The sequence below is a fragment of the Oryctolagus cuniculus genome, chromosome 5 (genome assembly GCF_964237555.1).
Source record: "Oryctolagus cuniculus chromosome 5, mOryCun1.1, whole genome shotgun sequence".
Lineage (NCBI taxonomy): Eukaryota > Metazoa > Chordata > Mammalia > Lagomorpha > Leporidae > Oryctolagus > Oryctolagus cuniculus.
In genome coordinates this window covers 20,500,364-20,513,727 of record NC_091436.1, presented here as the reverse complement: position 1 = coordinate 20,513,727, position 13,364 = coordinate 20,500,364, and the positions used below count along the sequence as shown (strand labels likewise).

Here is a 13,364-nt window from a genome sequence, read left to right as displayed (position 1 = left end):
CTTCGAGATGCTTTTTAGCTCACAGTTTAAGCAGAGGCAAGGAATATTTTGCACTTAAAGATTAATATTATATACTCTTGACTTTTACAAAGCTAGACACTCTGGGGACTGACGTTTAATAGATGTTAATGGAATTTAATTTTTATACACATCGAGTGTGAACATTTATCTTCTAGATGAAATGGGGTGGATCTTATGTTGCACCAAAAAAAACTTCAGAATCAATTGGTTTTCACTCTATATCCTTATATTGAGTGGCTGAGTGAAGCAGAACAGCTGGTTTTTGGTATTTGAAATTTAAAACCTGACTAAGATTATCATCAATAAACTACACTGAAAGTATCAACAGGCATTTTGCCATAGTTATTGCCATTGCAAAAAAAAAAAAGTTCTAAAATGGGACCCAAAAAGTTGCTTTCTTCACAACCAATTTTCATAAAGCATGGAGTCCATTTCTGAAAAAAAGTTTGGTATCAAGTATATTAAATAATCATTAGCATTTGAAATGTCTTGAAAATTTTATGTAAAGGAAAAACTCTAGGCAAGCTATATCAATCAAATATAAACTTACAAAATTATAGATACATGACAATGTATACAAGTAAAACAGTTTTTGGTGTTCCAGGCTACGACCAGGAGCATAACCATGACTTGTTGTCGAGATGTTAAATTTTTAATTTTCAAGTTTTGGGTAATGCTATGATCCACGGTATTCACATAATATTAAAGACAGCAAGTAAAGTCGTCTCTGTAATCTTCACAATGGAAAAAAATACCAACCAGTGTATTCTCTACATAGTTAAGACGCAGAAATCGCTCCAGTTCCAATTAAAGAAGAAAAACTCTTCTCTTTTTGCTTCAGTGCCCAGCACTGGAGTGCCTACTCAATAAACATTTGATGAGTAAAAGAATGATGCTGACAGTAGCCAGGTGCTTACAGCAAAAAATGAGGTGATACAAGACAGTGCTAAGAGCAACGTGCCAGAAAGCCATCTGGGTTCCTGCCCCTGTTCCCTCATGAACTCGCTGTGTGGCCTCAGGCAGGGAACTTGACCTCACTGGGATTCTGCCTTCTCACCTGAACATGCATGCAGCAGATGCTCTCTGGGGCCCTTCTTGCTCTAAAAGGCCAGAGTTCTCAGACTTCCAAGTGGTCAGCCACTGTTTTTGCCAGTCTTACTCTGGACTTCAGCCATGTGTCTCCAGGCAGCGAAGACCGAATTTAGGCTGTAGAATTTTTACGTTGACATTACATTACACCTGGTAGACTCTTGAACAAAATCTGAGAAGTGGCTCAATATGGCAAGGCAAGCGGTGGAAAGCCTGGAGGGTTCCACACTGCCCAAGCTTAGCAGTGTGCAAAAGAAGCAGAGGGGGGATGGGAGGGGTGGGGGTGGGGGTGGGGGTGGCTGGGAGTCACTGGGGCTCACACTTGAGAGTCTCCAGATGGCAGCTTTGCTCTAGAGCTCAAGCAGAAGGTTTTATTGGTAACTGATCAACAGATGATTAATTTATGAAAGGCTTCCTTACCAGAGAGAGCGCCAGGATGCTGCACGTCCTCCTTGCAAAGTGCTTGGCTCAGAAATAAATGGGAACCACTACGGTCCATCTGGAAGTCAGCGCAGGCTTGTTCTTGTCTCTAGCTTCACTTGGTAGGACCTTGGGGAAGTCATTCATCTTTTCCCAAACGGAAACACAAACGCTGCCCACATGGACGATTAACGTCTGGGCGCTCCCTGCAGGGAAAGGGCCTGATCCAGAAGTCTCAGAAGCACTGAGTGACACTGTCGGACTTTTCACACAACTCTGGACCAAAAACATACACAAGACAAAACGCTGTTAGGTTTTCCAGTCTTAAAAAAAGTCTCGCCTGTCACAACCAGCCCCGGCAGAACCTAGAGACTGTGGGTCAGGTTGGTAGCTGGAAAGCTGAGTTGGATTTATTATACCCCAGAGTTCTGATCCTTGCTGCAATGAACGCGGCTATTTTGGTCAAATTAGTACTTCAGAGCTTCAATTTCTGTCCTGTAACATTGGCTACTACGGTTACTTAACCAAGAAAATACAGATACACGCATAGATGTACAACCGCCCAGTAAATGCTTGCTGATCATTTCTTAAAGATCAAAAGTGGTAACGCGGACAGCGTTAGGATACAAAGGTAAGTGTGAAATAAACATCTCTACTTTAAAACAGGAGGAGCGGGAAGCTAGCAGAAAGCCTCAAGCCATTTCCTTTTGCTGAATAAAACGAGTTGGGGGGCTTGCATCACGCCTCGCGGACGCGAGGGGGCACTGTGAGTCTGCGCTGGTGAGCCAGAGCGGGCGACCTCGCGGGCGGGGAGCGCTGCGTTTGCATCCCGCACCCGCGCGCCTGGGCGCAAGGCCACCTCGCAGCCGCTGCGGGCTAACACCGGCCCGGGACGGGGCGGCTTGAATGCCCCACGGCTGGAGTCTCACGCAGCCCTGCAGGTCCTCGTGTTCATCCCAATAGATGGTCCTTTCTGGCAGCTGTTTTTAATTTGAGATTCTTGAGTCGTGGGGCTTGGGAAACCAGAACCCTCCCACCACTGTGTTGAGTGCACCCGCGTGGGACGCTTTCCGGGGTCAAAGGGCCTGAACTGTCGTCTGATTCTTTGAGGTGTTCATGTCCTAAGAGGGGATTCAAGCTCTTCTGATTTGAGGGAAGAGGGATTCCTCCCCTACAGGCCGCACACAGGGCAGGTCGGCCAGCGAGGTGTCCAGTCTCAAGGTCAGGGAGAGGAGCCGGCGCGCCCCACGTGGAGTCCTCCAGAGGCAGGGAGCCGGTCTGGTCCTGAAATAGCTGAGGTGCGAAGTTAGTCGCCCTTCTGTGAAAAGGGCGAACACAGTGTACCTGCCCCTACGTCCCTCGCGAGAAGGGGTCAGACCCAGGGGAAAGGGGAGGACGCACTCGGTCTGTCCCACGCGCCACTCGGGTTGCTCAGGCACTGGCACTCTGGGGAAGCTGGGTTGCTTCTCTTACTGGCCAGAGAGAAAGTGCCCTGGGCGGGGATGTCCGAGCGCCCCCCTGCCCCGCGAGCTGCAGGGCGATGGGTGGATTTCCACACGATCCCGGGCCAGGAGCCATCCCGGTCTCCAGGGTGTAAACGCCACGCAGAGTCCATAGGTGCACAGCCACCCAGGGCGCCCAGGCAGAATACAGGGCGGGGAGAAAGCACAGGCTGGACAAGGGTGGAGAGACCCTGCAGAAAGCAGGTGGGGGAGCGGGAGCGACACGCCGGCTGAGCACCAAGTAAAACCCATCCCAAACTTTCACAGACCCGGGGACCAGGACCGGACGGGCGAGCCGAGCAGCAGCGGCTTCTGCCGCGCCCCCACGAGCCCGGCTGCAGCGAGGAGGGGCGGGCACCGCGCCGGCTGGACGCGGGCGGTCTCGGAATAGCGCCCACCCACCCACCCGCCCGGGGCACAGCGCCGCCGCTCCGGGCACAGGGCAGGCAACCACGGAAAACGCCAGACCGCCGCCCGCGTGGGTTCCGAGGACGGGGGAACTCCACGGGGATCCAGACGGGGAAAGGGACCCTGGACCCCGCAGCCTCGCCCAGCCCGGCGCCAGCGGCAGGGACGTGCCCTTGGGTGGCCCTCGGGCACGCAGGCCGGAGTCAGGAGGGCTGGGGGAGAAGTGAGCGTGGCGCCTTCCACGGCCCGCGAAGTCGGATTACAGCGCCATCCAGGACAGCCATAGGAGGCCGGCAGTTTACAAGCCACACTCCCCACGCGGGGAACAGCCGTGGCTGGCGCTCGCGAGGACGCGGCGCTCCGGGGCGGCTGCGGCTGTGCGCCGAGGACCCGCCTTCCTTCCCCAGCCAGGGGCGCGCGTGCCGACGCCCGCGGCGCCAGCCGGGGAGCACGATGCTGCGGGCAGCCCCGGGGCCGGCCCGGCGCGGGAAAGTCCGCTGACCAGGCGCGGGTCGAGGGGTGTGCCCGGCCCCGCCCGCCTCCGCCCCCGCCCGCGCCCCTCCCCGCGGCGGCGGCGGCGGCGGCGGCGCAACCAGGGGCGGCGCGGAGCGGAGTCGAGCGGCGCGGCTCGGCCCAGCCGCCTGTGCCTGCGAGCTCCGCGGCTGCTTGGGGAATTCACTAGGACGCGTTTACGCTTCTGCCGTCCTCGGGCTGCTGCTCACGGCTCTCGGTCTCCGGCCCGAGCCTTTGCATTCACGGGAAAACTTGACTGCGATTTCTCTCTTCCCCTTCGAGGGCAGGATTAAAAGTTGCGAGAACTGGTGCCGCCCGCGCCGCTCGGGCGCCCGGACCCAGCACCATGTGCACCAACATAGTTTACGAGTGGCTTAGAGCGCTGCAGCTCCCGCAGTACGCGGAGTCCTTCGTGGACAACGGCTACGATGACCTGGAGGTGTGCAAGCAAATCGGGGACCCGGACCTGGACGCCATCGGGGTCCTGGCGCCCGCGCACCGCCGCCGCATCCTGGAGGCCGTGCGCCGGCTGCGGGAGCAGGACGCGGCCGCCGCCGGCCTCTACTTCACGCTCGAGCCTCAGCCTCAGCCCGCGTCCCCGGTGGACGCGATCCCTCCGGGCCGCCGAGGGGAGAGCTGTGGCGGCCCAGCCCTGGGCACCCGAGGGGACCCCCGCACCCAGACGACCGCCCCCCGCGCCAGGGAGCTGGTGAGCTACCCCAAGCTGAAGCTGAAGATCATGATTAGGGATAAGCTGGTCCGCGATGGCATCCACCTGAGCAAGCCCCCGTACTCCCGCAAGGTAAGGAGGCGCCGCCGGGGCGCACGGCGGTCCGGGCGCAGGGCGGGAGGGGGCGCGGCGCAGCCGCTTCTGCCGAGGCTTGCAGCTCTTCCCAGGGGACGGCCAGGAGGCTTTGGTGTCTGGGACGCTCTTCTTTTCTTTCTGCATTGGCTCCTTCTTTCCTTCGCGGTGTGTTGGTAACACGAGATTCCGCACCCAGTCCCGCACGGGCTCCGGGGTGCTCACCCGTCAGGAGCTGGGCTTGGGGGCCCAGGGGAATTCCCCAGTGCCCTCTGTAGGTGTGTTTGAGTCTGAACGGTGCCAGAAAAATGGTTAAACTTCACAGTATTTTTGACCGCTTTACTTTTTTGAGCCTTGAGACACTCCCTAGGGAATTAGAGAACACTCTTTAAAGAGTGGAAATCAACCTGTTGTTATCAGTTTCTCCTCCTCACCCCCAAATCCTCTCATTGCTGTAGGTCTCTGAGGTGTACCTCCAACAGGAGGGCAGGCGGGGGTGAACAGGAGGGCAGGCGGGGGTGAACAGGAGGGCAGGCGGGGGTGGGGGGCGTTCAGGAAACACGTGCCAAGGCACCTGACAAAAATTCCTTAAGTTTGCTGGAGGTCATAAGGTTCTAAAAATGTTGGCGATGCCAGGGCCGCAGGCGTGTCTTGGAAGGCTGTGCATTCCCAGCGTGGCTTCTTAGTGATCTAGATGAGGTGCACTGGGCACGGGGACTTCTAGGAAGTCCAAGTGTACCTGCGTTTGGGAGAGGGGTTGAGCGACAAGGAAGGAAGGGACCATTGCAGACCCTGCAGCGTCGGGAAGGAAGCTGGACCTCCTCACAGCTGCCCTATGCTGAAATGTGGAGTGGGCTTTGGATACTTAGCAGCAGCAAGTGCTGTTGCACACAGGCGCCCTGCTCTAGCGCGCCCACTGTTCCCTTTAGGTGACCTTTGCGGTGGGAGCCCAGGGTCCTGACTTGCCGGAGAAGTAGACACAGCTATACTGGGGTTGCTTGGAGTTACCCTGGGGGAAATCGGCACCTCTGCTTGCAAATGAACACTTAGCAGAACCCCGGGAGAAAATGCTGGCAAACACTCACCTGGCAGAGAAGCCAGGCCCTGCCCCAAGGAAATGTGGGAGGTCTCCATGTTGTGTGGGCATCTGGGCCCTGCATTTGCTTTGTCCTGTTATGTGGCGCTTACAATGCTTGGATTTAAGGAAGTTCTAGCGAAAGTTTGTTTCTTTTTTCAGTAGGTAACAGTAGATGGGTATATAGGGGTTTGATGTTATCTGCCTGTGGTCTTGCAGGTAAGGCAGGCAAATCAGATCACCTGCCGGAGAGTGCAAATTGTATAAAGCGGCAGTAAAGCAGGCAGCTCAGGGGTACAGCTGGCCTGACAGACGTATTCTGGTTACCGGCTCTGTGTGCGCTAACCGGGATGTGGAGAGCACCGTTTGCTCTGGCCGTCAGCATGAGAGGGAGGCGCAGTGAGGATTCAGGGACTCCTGGCAGTTGTTGAAAGAAAGGCTGGGTTTCAGGCAGAGCCAATCAGGTGTCTGCTGTTCGCAGCCCAGGAAATAAAGCAGGTGGAGGCTGAGAGAACTGAGTACCAGGAGCAGGGGTGAGACCCATTCAAGTCCTGACCGGGAAGAGAACAGAGAGTGCCACCAGGGCTTGCATAGCCTTCAGGAAAGGTGCTGTGTAATGAGGCCAAAAGGGCAGGGAGACCCGGGGCTGGAGGCAAGAGTGTGGGCAGGAAGCAACCCATTGGGTTCTGATTCTTGCAGGGGTCAGACTTGAGTATCAGGCTTAGAAGCAGAAAAGGACGGTATGGACGTGTGATGTGTGAGTGTAGGCTTTGAGCTGTGGACTCCGACCTAGATCAGGGATGAGTGGTGGGGTGGTGCATTTGTGTCAGTAGTTTACAGAAGGAGTTTCAACTTGCATTGCTATGCTATTTGTGTTCCATGAAATGAGTCAAAAGTCTTCTTTATGTAAAACCCATGATAATAATGCTTGATAATAAAGATACATCCCTACTCAGTTTCTATATGTGTTCCTGAACTGATGACAGAATGAAAGGGAGGCAGAAGTGTTTTCATTCCATCCCTCCTGCTGCTCCAGCTGCCAACTACTGCAACAGAGATGAAAATATCACTAATAGGCACAAAACCAAGCATACAGCTGTGTAGGACCAGATCCTGTTGGTCATTGCAGATTTGCTGCATATGTGTGTTGCCTCTTAGGTTTTGGATTTTAAACTATTTAAGGCTTTGTTTTCTAATGCAGTTGTTCCTCCAGGAGCAGTGCTGTGACTTTGTCTTGCAAATGTGATCCACATTATAATTTTTCTGGGCGCCCGGGCTCTCATGATCAGAATGTGTAACATTCATTTTGTGCATTTGGGATTCTCTGTAGAGAGGCTTCAGTTTCTGTTATAGCCAGGCACTGATCCCTGTGATTTTGCACATTGGTGAGAATATTAGCTGGCGTGCAAGTGCGCTATACCAGCAGTGGTCAGGATAGGAAGAGCGAGCCTTTTTCAGAGGAAAGGGGGTGGGGGGATTTTCCTGTGAATCGTCTGAAAGGACTTCAGTTTTTTCTCTGCCAACAAAGTTGTGGAGCTTAGAGATCAGTGAGTTAAAAATGTAAGTAAAAGTATATTTCTTCCTCTTTTGGAAAAAAAAAGAAATACAATGTAAGTAAAAGGTAAGTTTCTCTTTGTTTTCTGAAGGAAACTGTAACTTTGGAAAAGCAGGAGCTTGGAAAAAGCCCAGGCTTGAAATCAAACAAGTTCCTCCCCTGGACTATATTTAGCTTCTTTGACTGCTGTGATTTCTTCTACCTCTGTGAAATGGAGATATTAAGTTTTTTAACCAAGGTGCTGGGTGCCATGCCTTCTGTTGTGCTGCAGGTTACTGTCATTGGCAGGGGCACTTAGGGTCTAGCGGAGAAGACATAAAATGGGCTGAACAAGGATGCAATGTGATAGTTACTTTGGCAGGAAGCATACTGTGTGGAGAGCAGATTCCTACTTCCAACCTAGTTTTCAGGGGACTGGGGCGGTGGCAGCCTTTGCAGAGTTGGTATTTTCTCTGAGCTGAAGGTTGAGTGGCTTCAGCCTAAAGAAGAGCATAGTCTTAAGGGGAAGAGTGTTCCAGGTACATTGTGTGTGCAAGGCCAGCAAATGGAGACGGTGCAGCATGCCATGAGAATTTAAAGGGATCTGTCTGACTGGAGGATGCAGTGGGAGATGGGCTGTGACTGTTCCTGTTTGGCCTTGAGTTCATGTTGGGGAGTTCGGAGATGTCTCTGGAGTAGAAGGGATCACTGAGGGATCCTTTCCAGCGGCAGAGAAAACTTTGGGAGACTGTTGCAGTGTCAGGAGGGATTGCAGTGGCCTGGATTGCACGTAATGGTGGAGCAGAGTGGAGGAATGCACGTGGCGAGCCAGGAAGTAGAGAAGCAGCAAGCTCTCTCTGTGTGGTCTGTCCTTATGAAATCACCTGATTCAATCATGGGCTCCACCCTTGAGAGCCAACTGAATTCAATCACTTTCCGAGGCACTGAATTAAAACATGGTAACTGGATTAAGTTCTATCCTTAATCTATCAACCATTAATCCATTAAGTGCTAGCATAAGACTATGTGACTGATTTATTTTTAAAGAGACAGAGATTGTCCACCCCTTAGTTCCCTCCCCAAGTGGCTGAAAGGGCCAGGGTTGGGCCAGGCTGAAGACAGAAGCCAAGAGCTACATGCCAGTCTCCTATGTGGGTAGGGACTCAAGCACTTGGGCCATCTTCTGCTGCTTTTTCCAGGCACCAGCAAGGGGCTGGATCAGAAATGGAGCAGCCAGGACGTGGAACTGATGCCCATATGGAATGAATGCTGGCATTGCAGGCAGAGGCTTTACCTGCCACACCACAATGCCAGCCCACAAACTATGTAAGTTAAAGGTCTGCATGAGTTTAGAGAGCCAGGTCCTGTTTAAACCATCCCAGGGATGCAGAAGACAAGGATGTTGTCTTCAGGTCAGCAGCATGGGGAGTAACTGAACACAGTTGAGTAGGTAGAAATTGGGAATATGCCATGGAACAAAGATTCTGGGGCAAAAGATACAGATTTGGGAGAGGTCAGCACATTCAAGCTGAGACTCTGGTCTCTGGAAGAAGAGAGGTGGTAAGGACAGAACTCTGGGGGACACCAGGATTTGAGAGATGGCAGAGAAACTGGAGGTTCCCAGGGAGGCCTCAGAGGGCACACAGAGAAGCAGGAGGAAGCAGTGGTGTGGGGACTGGTTAGAAGGTCCAGTAGGATGAGAAGTCGAAGCTTTGCAGTATCAGATTTTGGTGGTGAGACCAATGGCGGTGGAGACAGATGCTCCACTTTCTAAGGGCATCCGCGAAAACAGAAGTCAAGCTCGAGGTAGAAGGGAGATTGGATCGAGGGAAGAGTGCTGTAGGTTTGTTTGTGTTGAAGGGTGAGAGATATGGGAGCAAGGCTTAGCGTTGGTGTGTGGAGCCAGGGCCCAGAGGAGGTGAGGGAGTGGTGCCAGGACATTGCAAGGGAAGGGGATTGGAGAGCAGGGGGAGGAGGAAGTTGGGAACTGTGCATGGGCTGCACTGAAGGCTGTCCCCTCTCTGACAGGAGGGTCCCAGTGGGAGGGGGAAGATGGGAAAATTAGAGACTTAAGGAGAATATTGTGTTAATATGGTGTTGATATTACATAGGCTGATCTGATGTTTATGACTGTGTAATAGATGATACCCAATAAACTGTATTGGGCTACAAATAACCACACACATCTAGAGAGGACCCTTACTCTTCATGTTTGTGCTACAGGTTACATTTTGTAGCATCTCATGAAGTTTGTCCATGATTGTGAATGGGGGGTGGGGTAGGTATGGCAGGCACTGGACTGTAAAGAGCATTATGGGTTCTGGGAGCCTTAAGAAGCATCCAGTGGGCCCTAGGGGAGGTGGTGAGTGGGGTCAGCTTGTGGACTTCTCTACTGAACAGTCTCTCCTTGCCAACCAGTTAAAAATGTTTGCTTTAGTATAACCTTATTTAATAATGTTGCAGGAGTGTTAATGTTCATTCACACCTTAGTGTGAATTTCATTAAGAATCAAGACTCTGAGGGTAATGAGGCTATTTATGGGAGAGGTGGCCTGCGAAGAAGGCATTTGGAGACCGAAGTGTCTTAAAGGCTTCTGTGTGGGGAGCTAGGGTGGAGGATACAGAAGAAGTGTTTAAAATGGAAGGAAAGAGGTTGGCAAAGACATGCTTATATTCTTTGGAGGGTTGCCTTGGGTCTTGGCAGAAGCTGAAATGACAGTAAATATTCCTCCTCTCAAGAATTCCTTCTGCCTTCATGATATTACCATGGACAGGTTGGAAATGCAAACTTGAGTTTCCTCCAGCTCAGTCAATAGCCTCAGGTGGCCTCAGCCTACATCCTTCTAGGATTTTTGGTTTTCAGTCCCTGATGGGAACACTGGAGAAAGAGAAGAGGGTTAGGCTGCTGGGGCTGCTGCTTTCTTCCTGCTCCTTACAGTTTCCTATCGATGGAGTGGATGGAGTGTTCACGTAAGGGGACACAGCCTTCTGCCCATCCACCCATCTGTCCGTCTATCCATCTGTCCCTTCATTATCTACTCTTGCTTCTGTCCATCTAGTTAACAGATGCTGAGCAGGTGCCATGTACTACACCCTTAGTTAGGATTGCAGGGGACTATGCGTGTGTGTGGAGGGCCTGACCCTGTGCTGCTTCCAAGTCGAATGCTGTTTCTGCAGACATCAGGAGTTGGAGAATTTTGTGCTTATGTTTATTTCATATGTTAAGGATCAACTCTGGTGAAAACATGAGGAAAGATAAGTAATGCTGAAACTTAGAATCAAAATATGCTCATTCCTTAAGTGTTGTTGAAGAACTAGCCAAAACGCTACTCCTGCAGGACATTCAGATAGAAGACCTCTGCAGGCAGAGTCAGGATTGGGGTGGGGCATGTGCAGCATAGAGGTGCTCAGGGTTGTGCAAGTCCAGGCTGAGCTAGAGGGCTGGCCATTGTTAACAAAATACTTATTAAGCTATGATGACATTCAGATACTAGTGGGTGTTCTATGCATCGTCTGCTCATATGCCTAATACTGCCCTGAGTAGCAGTGTGCTGCGAGCTGCCAGGGCTGATCTTCTAAGCTGGGAACACTTGGTTTCTTTGAGTAAGGGTAGCCTGTTGGGGTAGCCATCCAGGTAAGGACAGTGCTGTGCATTTGTCTTACTCCTTCCTGCTGACTCTGTAGTGCAGTGGTTAAGGGTATATGGCACAGAACCACTGCAAGGTTCAGGTCCCATCTCTGCCCCATGCCATATCACCTCTGGCTCCTCTATGAATATTGGCAACAGGTGTGACTCCCTCATAGGGTCATTATGGAGACTTAGATGCCATACATGGACTTACTAGAGCAAAATTTATGTCAGTTGCCTAAAGTTGCTATAATGAAGTCCCAGAAACCAGGAGTTTAAGACAACTGAATTTTAGTGCCACAGCTCTGGAGGCTAGAGGTTCAAGATTATGATGCTGGCAGGGCCTTGCTCTAAGATCTGAAGGGCCTGCACTTTGATTCCCCTGTAGGGCCCACCAAAAGCTCCAAACAGTAGCCCTCTCTGCCACTGACCCTTCAAACTTCATTGGCTGTGCTCAGTCACAAGGCCCAAGCAGTGGAGCATTCTGGACCTGGTGTGGAGCCTTCTCTTGTTCTGTTCTCCACCTACCCCCACCGCTGCATTTTGGGTCACTCAGTGAAGGGGCTGGAGTAACAAACCCAGGTGAGGATTATGATTCCTCCAAAATCCGAAGATAGCATTAGGCATTGCACCTCTTTTCTTGGTTGTAGCAGGGACCGGACGCAATAATTTAGTTTTCTTCTTAGAAGGGATGGCTCTGCCTGCTGCTCGCCACTGGACACTAGGAAGCTTTGTGCAGAGGTAGAGGCTCCCTGAATGTTTGTCAAGTTTACTTTCTACCTTTTGACTTGAAAATGTCGTTTAGTATGTCTACAGTAGTTGCTTCATCTTGCCCCCTGGGTCCAGTCCACACAATGTCACCCATGGAATGGATCAGTGTGATGTCTTGTGGAAGGGAAAGGCAGTAAGACCCCGGCAGGCTGAACTGTGACACAAGGCTGGGGAACTGAGAGGTCCCTGCAGTAGGTCAGAGAAAAGGCGCTGCTGGCCCTGCTAGCCTACAGCAAACTGTGCCTTGTGGTCTTTGCTGACAGGTGTGGACAACTCACCATTGCTGAGTGAGTAGCCTGGGTCCTGGGAAGTGCTTTCCTGTGTCTACTTCTATTCTGAAATTTCCTGGACACCTCATTCTCCTTTCTAGTGCTTGAGTTTCACCTGTGCAGGGCAGAGCCTGTTGGCCTGGATACATTCCTGATGATAGGGGTTGCTTTGGTTATAAATCAGTGGTGGGTTTTTAGTAAAATTGATACCCAGTTACTTCTGTGTACCTGAGGATACTATAATGAAGGTGAGTTTTAAAAAATAAACATTTCAAAATTTAGATTTTTAGAATTAGGTTGTCGTTCTCCAGTCACTTGGAAGATGACATTGTTGCTGTTATTCAAAACCTTTCTAGAACTCCGGAGCCTGCAGAACATTCTGGACTCTCTTCATTCTGCCTAGGTACATCTGGTTTGGAGTAAACATGATAAATTTGGGATCAAATCTGACAACTAAGAATGATGACACTGAGTGAGATGTGAGATGGAAAGTGGAATCTGACAACAAAATAATGACTCACAAACTAGTTTCAGATTTTATGATATTTAGAATCCTCTTCCTGCTTTTAAGCCCTTAAAATTTGCTCTTAGTATTTGTTCACATTTGAAAATGTCAAAGTTCCTTGAAAGGCTTTTCAAAACACAGAAGTCAGTTCCTTAGTTATTTGCAAAGAACAAGGCATTAGTCATGGTCTCTCCTATCAGGTAATTGGCATAAAGATGTCCAGAGCTCTCCCGGGCAGGAACTAAATCATACACAGGCAACAGCCAACGGTGCAGCATTCAATGGGCTGTTAGTATGTTAGTATGGCTGCCCTCATCGGTTTCCTCTTGCGTAGTAAGGCATACGATGAAAAAAGAAGGAAACGTGTTTCCATAAAAATGAACTTCTTTTCAGATGATAGAGGTGTTCAGATTCTGGTTCACCAGAAAGATGTCTTGAGTGCAGGGAGCCAGTGGGCGTGGACTTGACTGGGCTGGTATTGTCATAAACAAGGGCTCTCGGGACTGTTTGGAGAGACCTTGTCCATGGTGAAGGGTTGTGTACCAGGAACTCTGATAGAGCATGGCTTTCTGAAGTCATCACTTGTGTAGAGCCAGAAATACCACCGTGGCCTTGGCAGTTACAAAGGCCTGTTGTTACCATTATGAGTACTGAAATAAAAGGTTTTACTCTATCAGTTATTTTCTTAATTTTATGAAATACTATTTCAGACCAGCCACTGACTGGGACTCGGGGAGGTCTGGGAGAAGTAGGAAGGGAATCCTGGTTTTTAGTCAATATAAAAACTATTAGGGGCCAGTAACTGTGGGTCATGACAAAAGGCATTAA

The 13,364-nt window shown here is 51.0% G+C and overlaps 1 protein-coding gene across 3 annotated transcripts in view; it reads left to right on the top strand.

The window, feature by feature from the left end:
* The first annotated feature begins 4,033 nt into the window (after positions 1-4,033).
* Positions 4,034-13,364, top strand: part of SAMD5 (sterile alpha motif domain containing 5) — a 477,984-nt gene continuing 468,653 nt past the window's right edge. For 2 of the 3 annotated variants that reach the window (XM_070073466.1, XM_070073467.1), the window contains exon 1: positions 4,044-4,755. In XM_070073466.1, the coding sequence (XP_069929567.1) occupies positions 4,300-4,755 (456 nt within the window). In that variant the 5' untranslated portion in view covers positions 4,044-4,299. Of the gene's footprint in view, positions 4,756-13,364 lie in introns of all 3 variants that reach the window. The other variant, XM_070073465.1, reaches the window with a different exon arrangement.